The sequence below is a fragment of the Equus przewalskii genome, chromosome 16 (genome assembly GCF_037783145.1).
Source record: "Equus przewalskii isolate Varuska chromosome 16, EquPr2, whole genome shotgun sequence".
NCBI classification, from domain to species: domain Eukaryota; kingdom Metazoa; phylum Chordata; class Mammalia; order Perissodactyla; family Equidae; genus Equus; species Equus przewalskii.
In genome coordinates, this window is record NC_091846.1 from 71,212,104 (window position 1) to 71,226,170 (window position 14,067).

A 14,067-nucleotide genomic window follows, 5' to 3' on the forward strand; every position below is an offset into this window, starting at 1 on the left:
TCCATAGTATATAAAGAACTCACACAGCTCAACAACAAAAAATCAAACAACCCAGTCAAAAAATGGGCAGGGGACATGAACAGACATTTCTCCAAAGAAGATATACGGATGGCCAATAGACACATGAAAAGATGCTCATCATCACTAGTCATCAGGGAAATGCAAATCAAAACTACACTAAGATATCACCTTACACCTGTTAGAATGGCAAAAATATCCAAAACCAAGAGTGACAAATGTTGGAGAGGCTGTGGAGAAAAAGGAACCCTCATACACTGTTGGTGAGAATGCAAACTGGTACAGCCATTATAGAAAACAGTATGGAGATTTCTCAAAAAGTTAAAAATAGAAATACCTATGACCCAGCCATCCCACTACTGGGTATCTATCCTAAGAACCTGAAATCAGCAATTCCCAAAGTCCCATGCACCCCTATGTTCATCGCAGCATTATTCACAATAGCCAAGTCATGGAACCAACCTAAGTGTCCAGCAACTGATGATCGGATAAAGAAGATATGGTGTGTGTACACACACACACACACACACACACACACAATGGAATACTACTCAGGCATAAAAAAGGATAAAGTCATCCCATTCACAACAACATGGATTGACCTTGAGGGTATTATGTTGAGTGAAATAAGCCAGACAGAGAAAGACGAACTCTGTATGACTCCATGCATAGGTGGTAGTTAACATATAGACAAAGAGAACTGATTGGTGGTTACCAGAGGAAAGGGGGGGAGGGTGGGGGGAGCACTAAGGGTGAAGTGGTGTACCTACAACATGACTAATAATAATGTACAACTGTAATTTCACAAGGTTGTTAACTATCATAATCTTAATAAAAAAAATTGAAGAGTTAGTAAAATGGGAAAAGAGCAGACAGGAAGACCACCATAAAACTCTGTAGAAAATGCCTTTCCTAAAAAATAAGCGTTTGCCTACGGCTGTTCTAATTATGGGACCAAGCCTCAGTATAGTTCATCTATCAAGGAGCTTACATAAGCTGTTAGATTCATGAAGGCAATTCTAGAAGCAGCAGCAGAAAGTAAGGCCTAGGCTGTGTGTCAGAATCATCCTAAGCTATTCTAAGGCTCTCAGCTAAGCTTTCTTAAGTGGTAGAAGATTTTCTGCTTGGAGTTTTGTGATGGACAGTTTATAAAGCCCTTTGTATATGGCTTTATTTAAGGGCTGGGTCCTGTAAGCTGTCTTAGCTAATCTTTACTGCTGACTCTATGAAACAGGAATCTAAACCAAGCAATTACTGTGTCTGCTGTGATAGAAATGGAAAGGGTAGTAAGAAGATAGCTGAGAAACAATATTACATGATTTTTAGAAAGATAAGAAAATAGATAAATTTCATTATCTACTTTTTATTGTCAATTTATAGAGCCTGCATTGATTCGAATGAAGACGGGGACTTGAGTAAATCTACTGTTTTGAGAAACTACAAAGAGGCCCAGGAATATGGCTCTTTTGGCACAGCTGAGATGTTGAATTACTCTGTTAATATATATGATGATGGAAACCTGCTCTCCATTGTGACCAGCGGAGGTATTGTGTTTCAGATTTGCCTACTAGAGATAAATTTATGAAGTGGTAAGATGATAAATTCCTACAGCCAACAGCAGCCTTATAGAGAATTTAGAAATCCCAACTGAAGAACTAGGTCTGGAATAATAGATGTGATTTGATTGCCTGGCACGATGTTGTTTTAAAGTCATAGCCATGTAGGATCCATTCCAAGAGTAGAAACATGGTCCACCCTCAGAAAATCCATCAACATAATTCATCTTATGCACAGTAATTTCACCTCCAGATATTAACCCTTGAGAAATTCACCTATGAATGCAGAGAGTCAGGTAAAAGGGTCCTTACCACACCATTCTGTGTAATTTCAAAAAAGTTGGAAACTATCTAAATACCCATCAACAAAAGGACAAGTTTCTGAAAAAATCACATTACTCATCCTGTGGAATATATTATATAGCAATCAAAATGAATAAATCTACATATGCCTGTATGCATAAATCTCAAATACATAAATTTTAATGAAAAAATACATCAGTAAAACATTTGTGTAAAATTCTTAAACATTCCAATTAATACTGTATAATGTTTATGGATATGTGTGTATATTTGGTAAAGAGATGGAAAGAAAGTGCACACCAGCCTCAGGGTGGTGGCTACTTCAGGGGAAGGAACAAGGAGAATGAGGTAGGGCAGCTAACTCCACCACCCCTTCCCCAACTTTATTAACGTGTAGCTGAAGTACAATAAACCGCACATACACACGCACAAAATTTGGTAAGGTTTGATACATGTCTATACCTAGGAAACCATCACCACAGTCAAGATAATGAACATAACCATCACCCCCAAAAGTTTGCTTGTCTTTTATAATCCAGCCCTTCTCCATCTGCATCCCCGGGAAGCCACTGAACTGCTTTCTGTCACTCTAGATTGCTTTGAATTTTCTAGAATTTTATGTAAGTAGAATAAAAAAATATTTTCCCCCTGCTTTATTTCAGCAAAATGGTTTGAAATTTGTCAATATTATTATTATAATAAGCTAGTTCCCTGTTGCTGGGGCATCTTTCATCATGTGGGTGCACTGAGGTGTAGTGATCCATTCACCTACTGATGGGCATTTGGATTGTTCCAACATTTGTGTGCAAGTCTCTGTGTGGAAATACGTTTTTATTTAATTTAGACTGATATCGAGGAGAACTGGTTGGGTATGATGGATATATGTTTAACTTTTTAAGAAACTCCCAAGCCGTTCTTCTTGGGCTTCTAAAAAGTGGCTGCACCCTTTTACCCTCCTGCCGTCAGCATCAGCCTCCAGGAGCTCCATATCCTCACCAATACGTGGGGTGGTCAGTCTGCTAAACTCTAGCCCCTGTAACTGGTAGGTAATGGTAACAAGGTATTTTTTGGGGGAGAAGATTACATTAAAATCCATTTCCTGTTTTTATTGGGAAAAATAAAAATGGAAGAAGTGGTAACAGTGGACCCATGTTCTTGCACGACAGCAGTTGTCTAGAGCACAGGAGTCAGCCTTGCAGCAGACCCAGCTGGAAGAGTCATGTGCTCTCGCTTCTGGAGTTCCAGCTACTCTGATGTCACCCAGACATGAAAGCCCAGTGTCGGTTGTCATTTATCATTGTACTTGTGTTATTGTTTATCTGACAGTGGTGGGACATTTCTCTGTAGCCATGTCTTTTAAGAAGTTTTTTCACTTAAAAAGAGTCTAGTGTTTTTGTTTTACTTTATGGATATATAACATATGTACAGAAAAATATACAAATCACAAATTGTACACACATTGAATTATCACAAAGTGGACACTTATCACAAAGTGGACACTTCTGTGTAACCACACCCAGGTCAAGAAATAAAATGCTATCTGAGCTGCTGCCATCATGCCTCTTTCTAACCACTTAACCTACCCCCCACTCCTCCCAGAGCTAACTGCTATCCTGATTTCTATCACCACATTAGTGTGAACCATCCGATATTGCTGTTTTTGTAGGGCAAAGATGATTGAATAGTGGTAATTTCACATAGTTCAACCTAATATAGTGTTTTCCCGGTTATATAGATAGAATTATTAAGTATATATCCTTTTGTGTGTGACTTCTTTAGATCAACCTTATTTTTGTGTGTTCATTACATAGTATGTGGAAATAGTGCATATTTATTGCTATATAATAATGAATTCTATGAATATGCTATGTATCCATTTACTATTGATGGATCTTGCGGTTGTTTCTAGTTTTTGAATTTTACAAACAATGCTGCCACAATCATTTTTGCACGTCTTTTAGTGTACATGTGCTTGCATTTCTGTTGAGTGTATAGCTACAAGTGCAATTGTTGGATCATAGGATATGTTTGTGCTCGGCTTTCCAAAATGCAGGTCTGCAGCCCCACCAGCAGTGTAAGTGCACATCCCTATCCACAGTTGCTGTTGTCAGCCTCAAAATTTTAGCAAGAGGTATCTCATGGCTTCAGTTTGCATTTCCCAGATGACTGATGAAGTTGAACATCTTTTCGTATATTTATTTGCCATTTCCTTATTATCCTCTTTTGTGAAATTCTTTTTCAAGTGTTTTGCCCCATTTTCCTTTTGGATTCTCTCTTTTCTTTTGGATTTGAAAGATTACGTTCTGGGTATAAGCTCTTTGTCATTTATATATATATTGCAATCACTTTCTCACTTTTTTTTTTTTTAAAGATTTTATTTTTTTTCCCTTTTTCTCCCCAAAGCCCCGCAGTACATAGTTGTATATTCTTCGTTGTGGGTCCTTCTAGTTGTGGCATGTGGGACGCTGCCTAAGCGTGGCTCGACGAGCAGTACCATGTCCGCGCCCAGGACCTGATCCAACGAAACACTGGGCCGCCTGCAGCAGAGTGCGAGAACTCAAGTACTCGGCCACAGGGCCAGCCCCTCTCACTTTTTGACTTGCATTTTCTCTCTGAATGAAGAGGATAGAATCCAGAGTAGCAGAATAGTGTATGTAATTCAAAGAGTTTCATTTTTTGTGAATTATTGATAAAAGACTTAAGATAATATACCATTAGATATTAAGATCAGAAAAATATATTTGTGTTTTTTATATAAATATATATATTTTATATATATATACTTTTTTTTGGTGAGGAAGATTAGCCCTAAGCTAACATCTGTTGCCAATCTTCCTCTTTTTTTCTTTCTTTCTTTTTTTTTTTCCTCCTGAAGCCCCAGCACATAGTCGTATATCCTAGTTGTAGGTCATTCTAGTCCTTCTACATGGGATGCCACCACAGCATGGCTTGATGAGCAGTGTGTAGGTCTGTGCCCAGGATCTGAACCAGTGAATCCTGGGCCACCAAAGCAGAACGTGTGAACTTAACTGCTGGGTCATGGGGCCAGCCTCGAGAGTGTATTTTTATTCAGTTATCTTTATCATGATTAATAATATGCAAATTGAATTGAATGGTTAAAAGTTTGGGTCTATGAGAATATTTTTCTCCCCTTTTTGTGTCTAGGGGCTCATGGAACACATGTAGCTAGTATAGCTGCTGGACATTTTCCAGAAGAACCTGAACGGAATGGTGTAGCTCCTGGTGCCCAAATTCTTTCAGTCAAGATTGGTGATACGAGACTAAGCACAATGGAGACAGGCACCGGCCTTATACGAGCTGTGAGTATTTGTGAACTGTTGACTCAGAAGATTAATGATTGATGATCTTGGGTATTTTTAGGCTTATAAAGTGCCCTTGGTTTACCAAGAATACATTGAACTGTATTTGGTGTACAGGACTTTGTTTTAAAAAGCAGAAGTGCTTAATTCATTTTAAACTATTTTTATTAAAAATTATTAGGATAAAGCTTTTTGATATGAAAATATTATTTATATTATACTTTTCATTTTAGTAAATCCCCTAGCAAGCTATTTTGAGATACTTTAAAAAAACTAAAAAAAGACCTCTTAGCCAGCTTGCTCCATCAGCCTAAGAATTTAACTAATATTCTATGTTTCATTTTAGCATATGGATTAGATTTTATTTACTTTAGTAATTTTAGAATTTCGTGAGGACCATTCCATTCCCTCTTCCTCTCCCTTCCCCAACTCCATTCTGGAAATGTGAGCTTCGTGTGTTATTGAGCATTTACTCTACTCTCCCTCCCCCTATCTTTTTTTGAATTTATCAACCATATGCCTAGAAGTAACTTATAAATTTGGATTTGAATTAGAATATTGTTGGTTACAAAACTATGGGATTCCATGCCTTTATTTTACTGGCTAATCTGTTTCTATAAATTGCTGCCTAAACTAGACTCTGTTCATCTTTTTAATAGATGATAGAAGTTATAAATCATAAGTGTGATCTTGTCAACTATAGCTATGGAGAAGCAACTCACTGGCCAAATTCAGGGTGAGTGTTCTTTGACACTTGTTAGCCATGGAAGCCTAGCTCATGAAGAGTATGAGATGTTTTTTATAACTGGATTCAATATCACGACTGAAAAAGAGTGCTTGCAGTGGTTAGATGACAACTGTGTGTCTCCTAGACCTCGAGCCCACATTCCCACGGTCAAATCTTTGATGTCGTTGTTCTCCCCTAGCCAGGTAGCCTGAAGCCTATCTGTCACTCTAATTCCTCTTCCCACAGCCTGAACTCTTTGAGGTGTACTTACCTGACAGGACTCTAGACTTGCAGAAACCCTGTCGTTCCCTTAAGTGATCCCACACCTGATCTGCCACTCTTTGCTGGAAACCCCCCTGACGTCACACTTAAATTTATGACCACAGGTCTCAGATGTTCACTCTGCATCGCCTTTGATCACACCGCATTTATCTTTTCATCCTATGTGACCATTTTACACCTTCTTTTCCCTCGGAGACCTTCAGAGACCCCGTTTCTTCCCTCAGCTGATGGCCACACCTTTCTTTTCCACTGATCCTAGAAGCGCTCAGAGGGGAAGTCTGTGCCCTTTCTGTGACCTGCTCTCACCCCGCTGTCTCACCTTTCCTTCTTGGGTGATAAAGGAGTGCCCAGGTCAGAAGTCTCTCGTGTGCTTGTGATCTAGTTCCCATTTCTTTTCTCCTTAGAGACTGCTCCAGCATCATCCCTCTCCTTTCCTGGATTATTATCATGACACAGACATCCTCTAGAATCTGCTAGCTTTAAAACAGATGAACCAAAAACCTCTTCCTTTCACACTGCCTTCACACACTTTTCCAGCAAAACTCACTGTTAGTTGTGTGTGTTCATGGTTTCTGAGTCTCCTCAGTTCATCCCGGTGTGTCTCACAGCCCAGCCCTCCTCCCAGTGTCGTCGGTGTCTTCCTGCTTTCTGGCTTGGCGTTGACCTCATGTTACCTCACCTCTTTTTTCTTCATAGTGGTAACTACTTGAAATTACCTTATTTAGAGTGTTTACTTCTTGATCATCTTGTCCCCACTCCCACCACCTAGCCATCATATATACCTATCATCCAGTTTCTGACACTCTTTAATAAAATCCTGTCAAAATGCAAATTTTACCAAGCCAGGCCATGTGGTTCGCTGTTCTCAGTAACTTAATTTTCTCAGGTAACTGGTTCTAGGTTTCTTGTGACACGTGCCCTTCCCACTCTTGTAACAAGCAGCCTGTCATCCTCAGTCATTTCATTCGTGAACATGATCTTGCCCTTTGTTCTCTTGCTTCAGTATCTTACTTACCTAAGTGTTATTTCTTTCTCTCCTTCTCTGACATTCATCCTTTTAAAGTCATCTTTCCCTAATATTCTTTCCTTCACACTTACAACTTTGGAGTGTCCTTTGCCCTATATGTTTTTTATATTGATTCCATTTTCTTCTTCATGGTCTAACTTCATCTCCTTCAGTTAATACCAGTACATTTTTCTTGCTTGCTCTCAAGCCAGATTTCATAGATTTTAAATCTTGAGTTCTCCCTGTTGCCTTATTTCTCCTTCACCTTTGCCACTAATCAGAAATAGATATAGGAATCCCCTGAGGAGTCTTTTCTGAATACGTTACTTTGCCACCTATTGCCTCATCCCCCAATGACTGCCAGTATTTCAGTATTTTCTTTCAGTCCTTTTGTAGTTTATTTTCCTACATATATTCAATTTTGTATCCAGCATTTGCCCCGCGTTTAATCTCACCTCATAACTCCTTCCCTACAGTACATCCGCACTAGGGCGTATCACTTGGAGTGGCTGTACGTTCCATGTTCTGCCAATGGTGGATGTGCTGAAATTTACTTAACCATACATTTGGACAATACTTTGGTGGTGTAGATACTTTGGGTATGGAAGCTAAACGTTTTAGTTTGAGAATGTTTTCTGCGTGATTCTGATGCACTCCTCCTTATTTATAGCCACTGTTTTTAGTTCTACTCCTTGGAACCCATGTTTTAGTTTAGTTTTTTATATAAGCCATATTTGAAAATATTTTCACAGTTATGATAATATATTTCTTGAAAAGTAGGACAATTTTATATGTTCAAAGGAATTTGATCTCTTTCAGGAGAATTTGTGAAGTAATTAGTGAAGCAGTGTGGAAGCACAATATAATTTATGTTTCAAGTGCCGGAAATAACGGTCCATGCCTGTCTACAGTCGGTTGTCCAGGTGGAACTACGTCAAGTGTAATAGGTTAGTTTTCCTGTTTTAGAAGTAGACTTGTTTAAAACAAGCAAACAGAAAAACTCAGTTAATCCAGTGTTAATTGTATCTGCTATATGCAAGGTACCGTGAACCCTTAAGTATACCCTCAGGAAACCGAAATCTAGTAGAGACCAGCTAATGTAGAGTTTACTCTAGTTTAAAGTAGGTGGGAGTCAGTGGTTTAATGAAAGTACAGCCGCAGTGCTGTGGGATTACAAAAGCGCAGTTACTTCTGATTTGAGAGTTTAAAGAAGGCTTTCTGGAAGGAGTGTGAGATGAGGATTTCAGTAGGTAGAAATGAGCAAGGGAAAGGCTTTCCAGACTGACTGAACAGCATAAATAAGGAGGCTTGCCTCACTCTCTATTTATAGCATAGACTATTTATAGTGGGTTTCCACCTTTAACTTCCCTTGGGACCTGCAGAAAGACTCAGGTGTAGCGGAAGATCCCTTCTTCGTGATGAGAAAGCAGTTAAAACACATTTGTTCCGTGAATGTGGCTTTTCTTATACTATTTGTTCTTTAGGCTATGATGCAATCAATAAGAATTATGGGAAATCAAAATTAGATGCAGTCGTAGGATGAAAATAATAAAATTAGCTTAATTATAGTATGTAGCTGCCAGCTTGTGCAAAAAAGCCCATAAAACCCATACCGTTTTTTTAATATGAGGCATGAATGAGGAGGATGAATTGAGAGAACAAGTATATAGTAAATGATGCTTAATGTAGTTTATTTATTTTGTTTATTAAGATTATGATAGTTTACAACCTTGTGAAATTTCTGTTGTACATTATTGTTAGTCATGTTGTGGGTACACCACTTCAGCCTTTGTGCCCTCCCCCCACTCCCCCTTTCCCCTGGTAACCACTGATCAGTTCTCTTTGTCTATGTGTTAACTTCCACCTATGAGTGGAGTCATACAGAGTTCGTCTTTCTCTGTCTGGCTTATTTCACTTAACATAATACCCTCAAGGTCCATCCATGTTGTTGTGAATGGGACGATTTTCTCCTTTTTTATGGCTGAGTAGTAGTCCTTTGTATATATATACACCATATCTTCTTTATCCAATTAGCAGTTGCTGGGCACTTAGTTTGGTTCCACATCTTGACTATTGTAAATAATGCTGCGATGAACATAGGGGTGCATGGGACTTTGGGAATTGCTGATTTCAGGTTCTTAGGATAGATACCCAATAGTGGGGTGGCTGGGTCATAAGGTATTTCTATGTTTAACTTTTTGAGAAATCTCCATACTGTTTTCCATAGTGGCTGCACCAGTTTGCATTCCCACCAACAGTGTATGAGGGCTCCTTTTTCTCCACAGCCTCTCCAACATTTGTCACTCTTGGTTTTGGATATTTTTGCCATTCTAACAGGTGTAAGGTGATATCTTAGTGTAGTTTTGATTTGCATTTCCCTGAAGATTAGTGGTGATGAGCATCTTTTCATGTGTCTATTGGCCATCCGTATATCTTCTTTGGAGAAATGTCTGTTCATGTCCCCTGCCCGTTTTTTGATTGGGTTGTTTGATTTTTTTTTGTTGTTGAGCTGTGTGAGTTCTTTATGTATTATGGAGATTAACCCTTTGTCGGATAAATAACTTGTAAATATTTTTTCCCAATTACTGGGCTGTTTTTTTGTTTCAATCCTGTTTTCCCTTGCCTTGAAGAAGCTCTTTAGTCTGATGAAGTCCCATTTGTTTATTCTTTCTATTGTTTCCCTCATCTGAGGAATTACTAACATAGTTTATTTTTAAGTGAGATCAGTATAAGGTTATACCTCCTCACATTTGTGATTGGATGCAGGACTATAGAAACTGTTTGGTCCCAAGCAGTATTTCTGATGTATGTATCAATAACTGCATAGATATATAGAGGGTACAGATGTTATTACAGGTTTACAGATATGGATGTTATAGATATATAATAACATTTGAGTGTGAAAGTTTAGAAACTAGTCCTTTTATAATTTTTTGTTTCAAAATAACAGTGATGTTAGATTTATAGGACATGCTTTTATTCATAGCTTCTAAATTTTAGTCAAGTATAGCTTACTGTATGTAATTTAAAACCTCTTGCTTAAGTAATTGTGTTAAATCATGGGTTCAGTGCCTACCCGTGATATATCCGTTGTGTATTCCAGTTCTTTAGATATTTTAGGTACACAAATTAAAATGAAACAGAAAATAGATCTGAAAGGTACCTAAGGATCAAAAAGTACGCTGCTCTGCTGCAATCTTAGTATTTGGTTATTTTCTTATCCCCAGATTGATTGAAATTTTAAACTAAATTTTGCAAAATTATTTCAGTTTTGTAGCAGCATTGTTTACCTAAATCCCTTTAATTCACACGTTTTACCCAGTTTTCTACTCTGAATATGTGTATGTTATAAAGAAGAATTAGGAGCTCGTGGACCTGGATCCTCGTGGACCTGGATCCTAAGTCTCGTCTCTGCCAGTCACATGTGTGTTTAGTACTTTTTTCCAGGCTCTCTAGACCATGTTTCCAAATTTCTAAAGTGCAGGAACTGAGTTTGATCTCTTTATTCTGTGTTTCAGAGTCTCTCTAATTAATCTGCATTTGCATATTTTTCTAGAAGATTGTGGCATGTTATGTCTTTGTTATTTGCTCATTATTACAGCCAAATATTTTTAAGGCGTGGGATACTGCCAACTTTCTGGGTAGAATTTTGGATATAATGGTCATTTAAAAATGAAGACAGTCAACTAAGTCCTTTATTTTTCTAAATTTGAAGTTATATTTTGTAGTTTAAAATACATTCCTCCTCTGTTTCTTTTACACATACAAGCACTTTTAGGCACATTATTATGTTTAATCCATATAATAATCCTGGTAGATTTTTTTATATCCAAAAGCAAGGTATGTAGTATAATGTCTGGGACACTGTAAACTTTCCTTGGTTATTAAGTTTTCTTATCTTTCCATTTTATGAGGGAGAACTGTGGTACAGGAAAATCAAGCAGTTCACTCAAGGTCACATAGCCCAGTGAATAGTGGATTAGAATTAGGATCCATTTTTGTGTCCTTTTGTTAATAATGAAATCCATCCCACAGGTGTTGGTGCCTATGTTTCTCCTGATATGATGGTTGCTGAGTATTCTCTGAGAGAGAAATTACCTGCAAATCAATACACGTGGTCTTCTAGAGGCCCCAGGTAGGTTGAGAGTAGTACATGGGACTATTAGAAACATTTGGTTAAATTTTACATGGTGGCAAAAGGCAGAGTTTCAGTAATTTTACTAGTTCTTTCTATTAATTTTTGCTTGTTCGGCATTTTCATTTTAACAGTCTCATGTCAGGGAAACAGATAATTAAGTAAAATACAGTTATGACATAACTATTCTGAGTGTTTATTCCTATGTCTGTGCCCATAATCTTTCACTGATAAGGATCTAAATAAAAAGTAAGGACTTGATTATCTTTAGAAAGTAGTGAAAGCCATTTGAAATAATTTTGATATTTGAAGTTTGGTGAAACTAAAGCCCTAAGAATAAGCTTTTGTAAAGCTTCCCAGTTATAGGCCTACATACCTGTGTTCACATTTTTGAAGCTATAACCTACTTCGAACAGTTTTTGGGAACAGTCCGTAGTAGGCAAGTTCTATTTGATAAATGAAGTTCATTTATTTTGGTTCCCTGAAATCCTCTGAACTATATTTATCTGATTCCAGGAACTGCTTATCTTTCTCAAGATAGAGAAAGAGGTATATTAAATCCTATTTTATATAATCCCTCATTATGCGTCAATGGGTACAGACACCTTCTGGAAAATAAAGCCTATTTTAATTCATCCCTTTACCTCTTTGGAGTTATTTTTTAAAGAGAGCAGACTCTGAATTCAGTTCAGCAAATACATTACTGCCTGCAGCAGGTCATGATCTGAGTTCACAATGGGCTTACAGAGGTGGGAGCCATCATTTCCGTTTGAATGGAACCCTTCAAGAAGGAGATGGTGTTGGAGTTGGCCTTGAAGGATGGATAGGATTTTGAGAGATGGAAGAAAGAAGTTCTATATGGCAAGAATATCATAAACTAAAGATGAACAGGTTTTGGTGTAAGGTTTTTGGGGGAAATAACTAGTAGTTGGGTTTTTCTGAAGCATAAAATAGATAAAAGGAAATATTGGAAGATAAGATTAGAGAACTTGATTGGGATCAGATCAAATCTGGTAATGCTAAATTTAACCTTGTGAGTTACGGGTATCTGTCTAGCCTTCTCTAGGTAATTTCTTCTTTAAAAAATAAACTTATTTCGATAGTTTATTCTTACTGTTTGCCACTGAAAACAATTAGGCTATGGATCTCCATGTAGATCAGCAAGCTTTGCCTGTATCATCACCACAGACTGCCCTCAACAGCCCAACTAACTGGCCTAAAACTCCACATCACTGAATAAGAGTGGCCAGGGGTGAGAGTCAAAGTGGGCAAAGGCTTTGTGTTTTATATTCAGTTAATGAAAGTATTATTAAACTTGTTAATTCTCGTCTAAGATTGATTTTGAAATGTTTTGTCTTATAGTCAGGATAAAAACAAAATACTGGGGAATGTTTAAGCCAGCCTTTCTCAGTCTTATTTGCATGTAGAACATTTAAAGAACTGTTTTAAGAAAACAAGGAGTTCCTGAATTATGAGGGAAGCTTGGATTAAAGCAGATACTGGTTCACAAGCCAGTCACTCTAAGAGTTGAGAGAATTTATTTCATGTTTACTATACTATAAATGGACTGTTATTGCAAATACATGGTTTGATTATTAGATTTAATTATTAGAAAGGGTAGGAAATATAAAACATTGGTTAATGATCACTGAACGGAGTATGTTGTGTAGCACCATTTGAAAAATCCTTTTTGTCAGGAAAGACTGCCAGACATAGAGAATTTACTTGACTTCCTGGTGTTTGCAGATATGGCATATTTCTTAAAGACAGATTACCAAATAATGTCTATGTAACATTTCAAATTTTTGTTACATACTGTCTTTTAGGTGAAAAATATTACTGACCTTTTTTTATTTTAAGGTAACTTTTTTTTTTAGTTCATCTGATCAAACCTCAAAATTATGAGATAGTTTCTGTTATTATCCTTTTTTTTAATTGAAGTATCATTGGTTTTTAGCATTATCTAAATGTCAGATGTACATCATTATATTTCAGCTTCTGTATAGACTTCATTGTGTTCACCACTGAAAGTCTAGTTGCCCTCTGGCACCATTCAAATGTGTCCCTTTACCCCTTTACTCACTTCCCCTCTGATAAGCACCAATCTGTCCTCTGTGTCTGTGTGTTTGTTGTTAAGGAAAATTTCATGTAATGTTTATATAAGGTTTTTTATAAGGAATTTGTAAGGTTTAAATAAGAAAAATTTTATTTTTTTATTTTAATAAAACTTATTTACATTTCATGGAACCCATTTTCGGAACACAGATTAAATAGTTTCTCATAAGCCACTTTAACAGACTATCTGGAAAATTAATAGAGAGCAATAGAAAGTAGTCAGAATTCGTGACTCTTGTAGTTTTTTTTTAAATTATAAGATACCAAATTCTCATTGTGAACATTGATAGGCAGTATAATTGGTGCAAAGAATACATGCAGATGACATTTGAACACTCTTTTAGTCATTCTCGTGTGCATAAACGGGAGAACACACTGTTCAGATATTTTTGTAACCTACTTTTGTCACTCGATGATACAGTATGAACATCTTTACAAGTCAACAGGTATTTACCTAATAGTTGTTTTAAGATATTCACTAAAGCGGGTGCCACCAGCCCATTTCAGGAGGAAGCTACTATTTGTATTGCATTGAGCTTCCTGTATAAAATTGTGGAACCAAATTACCCTAGTATTCCTTGCCAGGAATAAAAATAGTTCACTCA

The 14,067-nt window shown here is 37.2% G+C and overlaps 1 protein-coding gene across 7 annotated transcripts in view; it reads left to right on the plus strand.

Moving 5' to 3' along the window:
* The window catches only part of TPP2 (tripeptidyl peptidase 2), a 75,770-nt gene that overhangs the window by 25,842 nt on the left and 35,861 nt on the right, over positions 1–14,067 (plus strand). For all 7 annotated transcript variants that reach the window (XR_011528244.1, XR_011528243.1, XR_011528240.1 and 4 more), the window contains exons 6-10: positions 1,399–1,562; positions 5,043–5,197; positions 5,857–5,933; positions 8,032–8,159; positions 11,248–11,347. Coding sequence is in view for 2 of the 7 variants with exons in the window: in XM_070579240.1 (XP_070435341.1) it covers positions 1,399–1,562; positions 5,043–5,197; positions 5,857–5,933; positions 8,032–8,159; positions 11,248–11,347 (624 nt within the window). In the remaining 5 variants the exon portion in view is untranslated. The remainder of the gene's footprint in view (positions 1–1,398; positions 1,563–5,042; positions 5,198–5,856; positions 5,934–8,031; positions 8,160–11,247; positions 11,348–14,067) is intronic.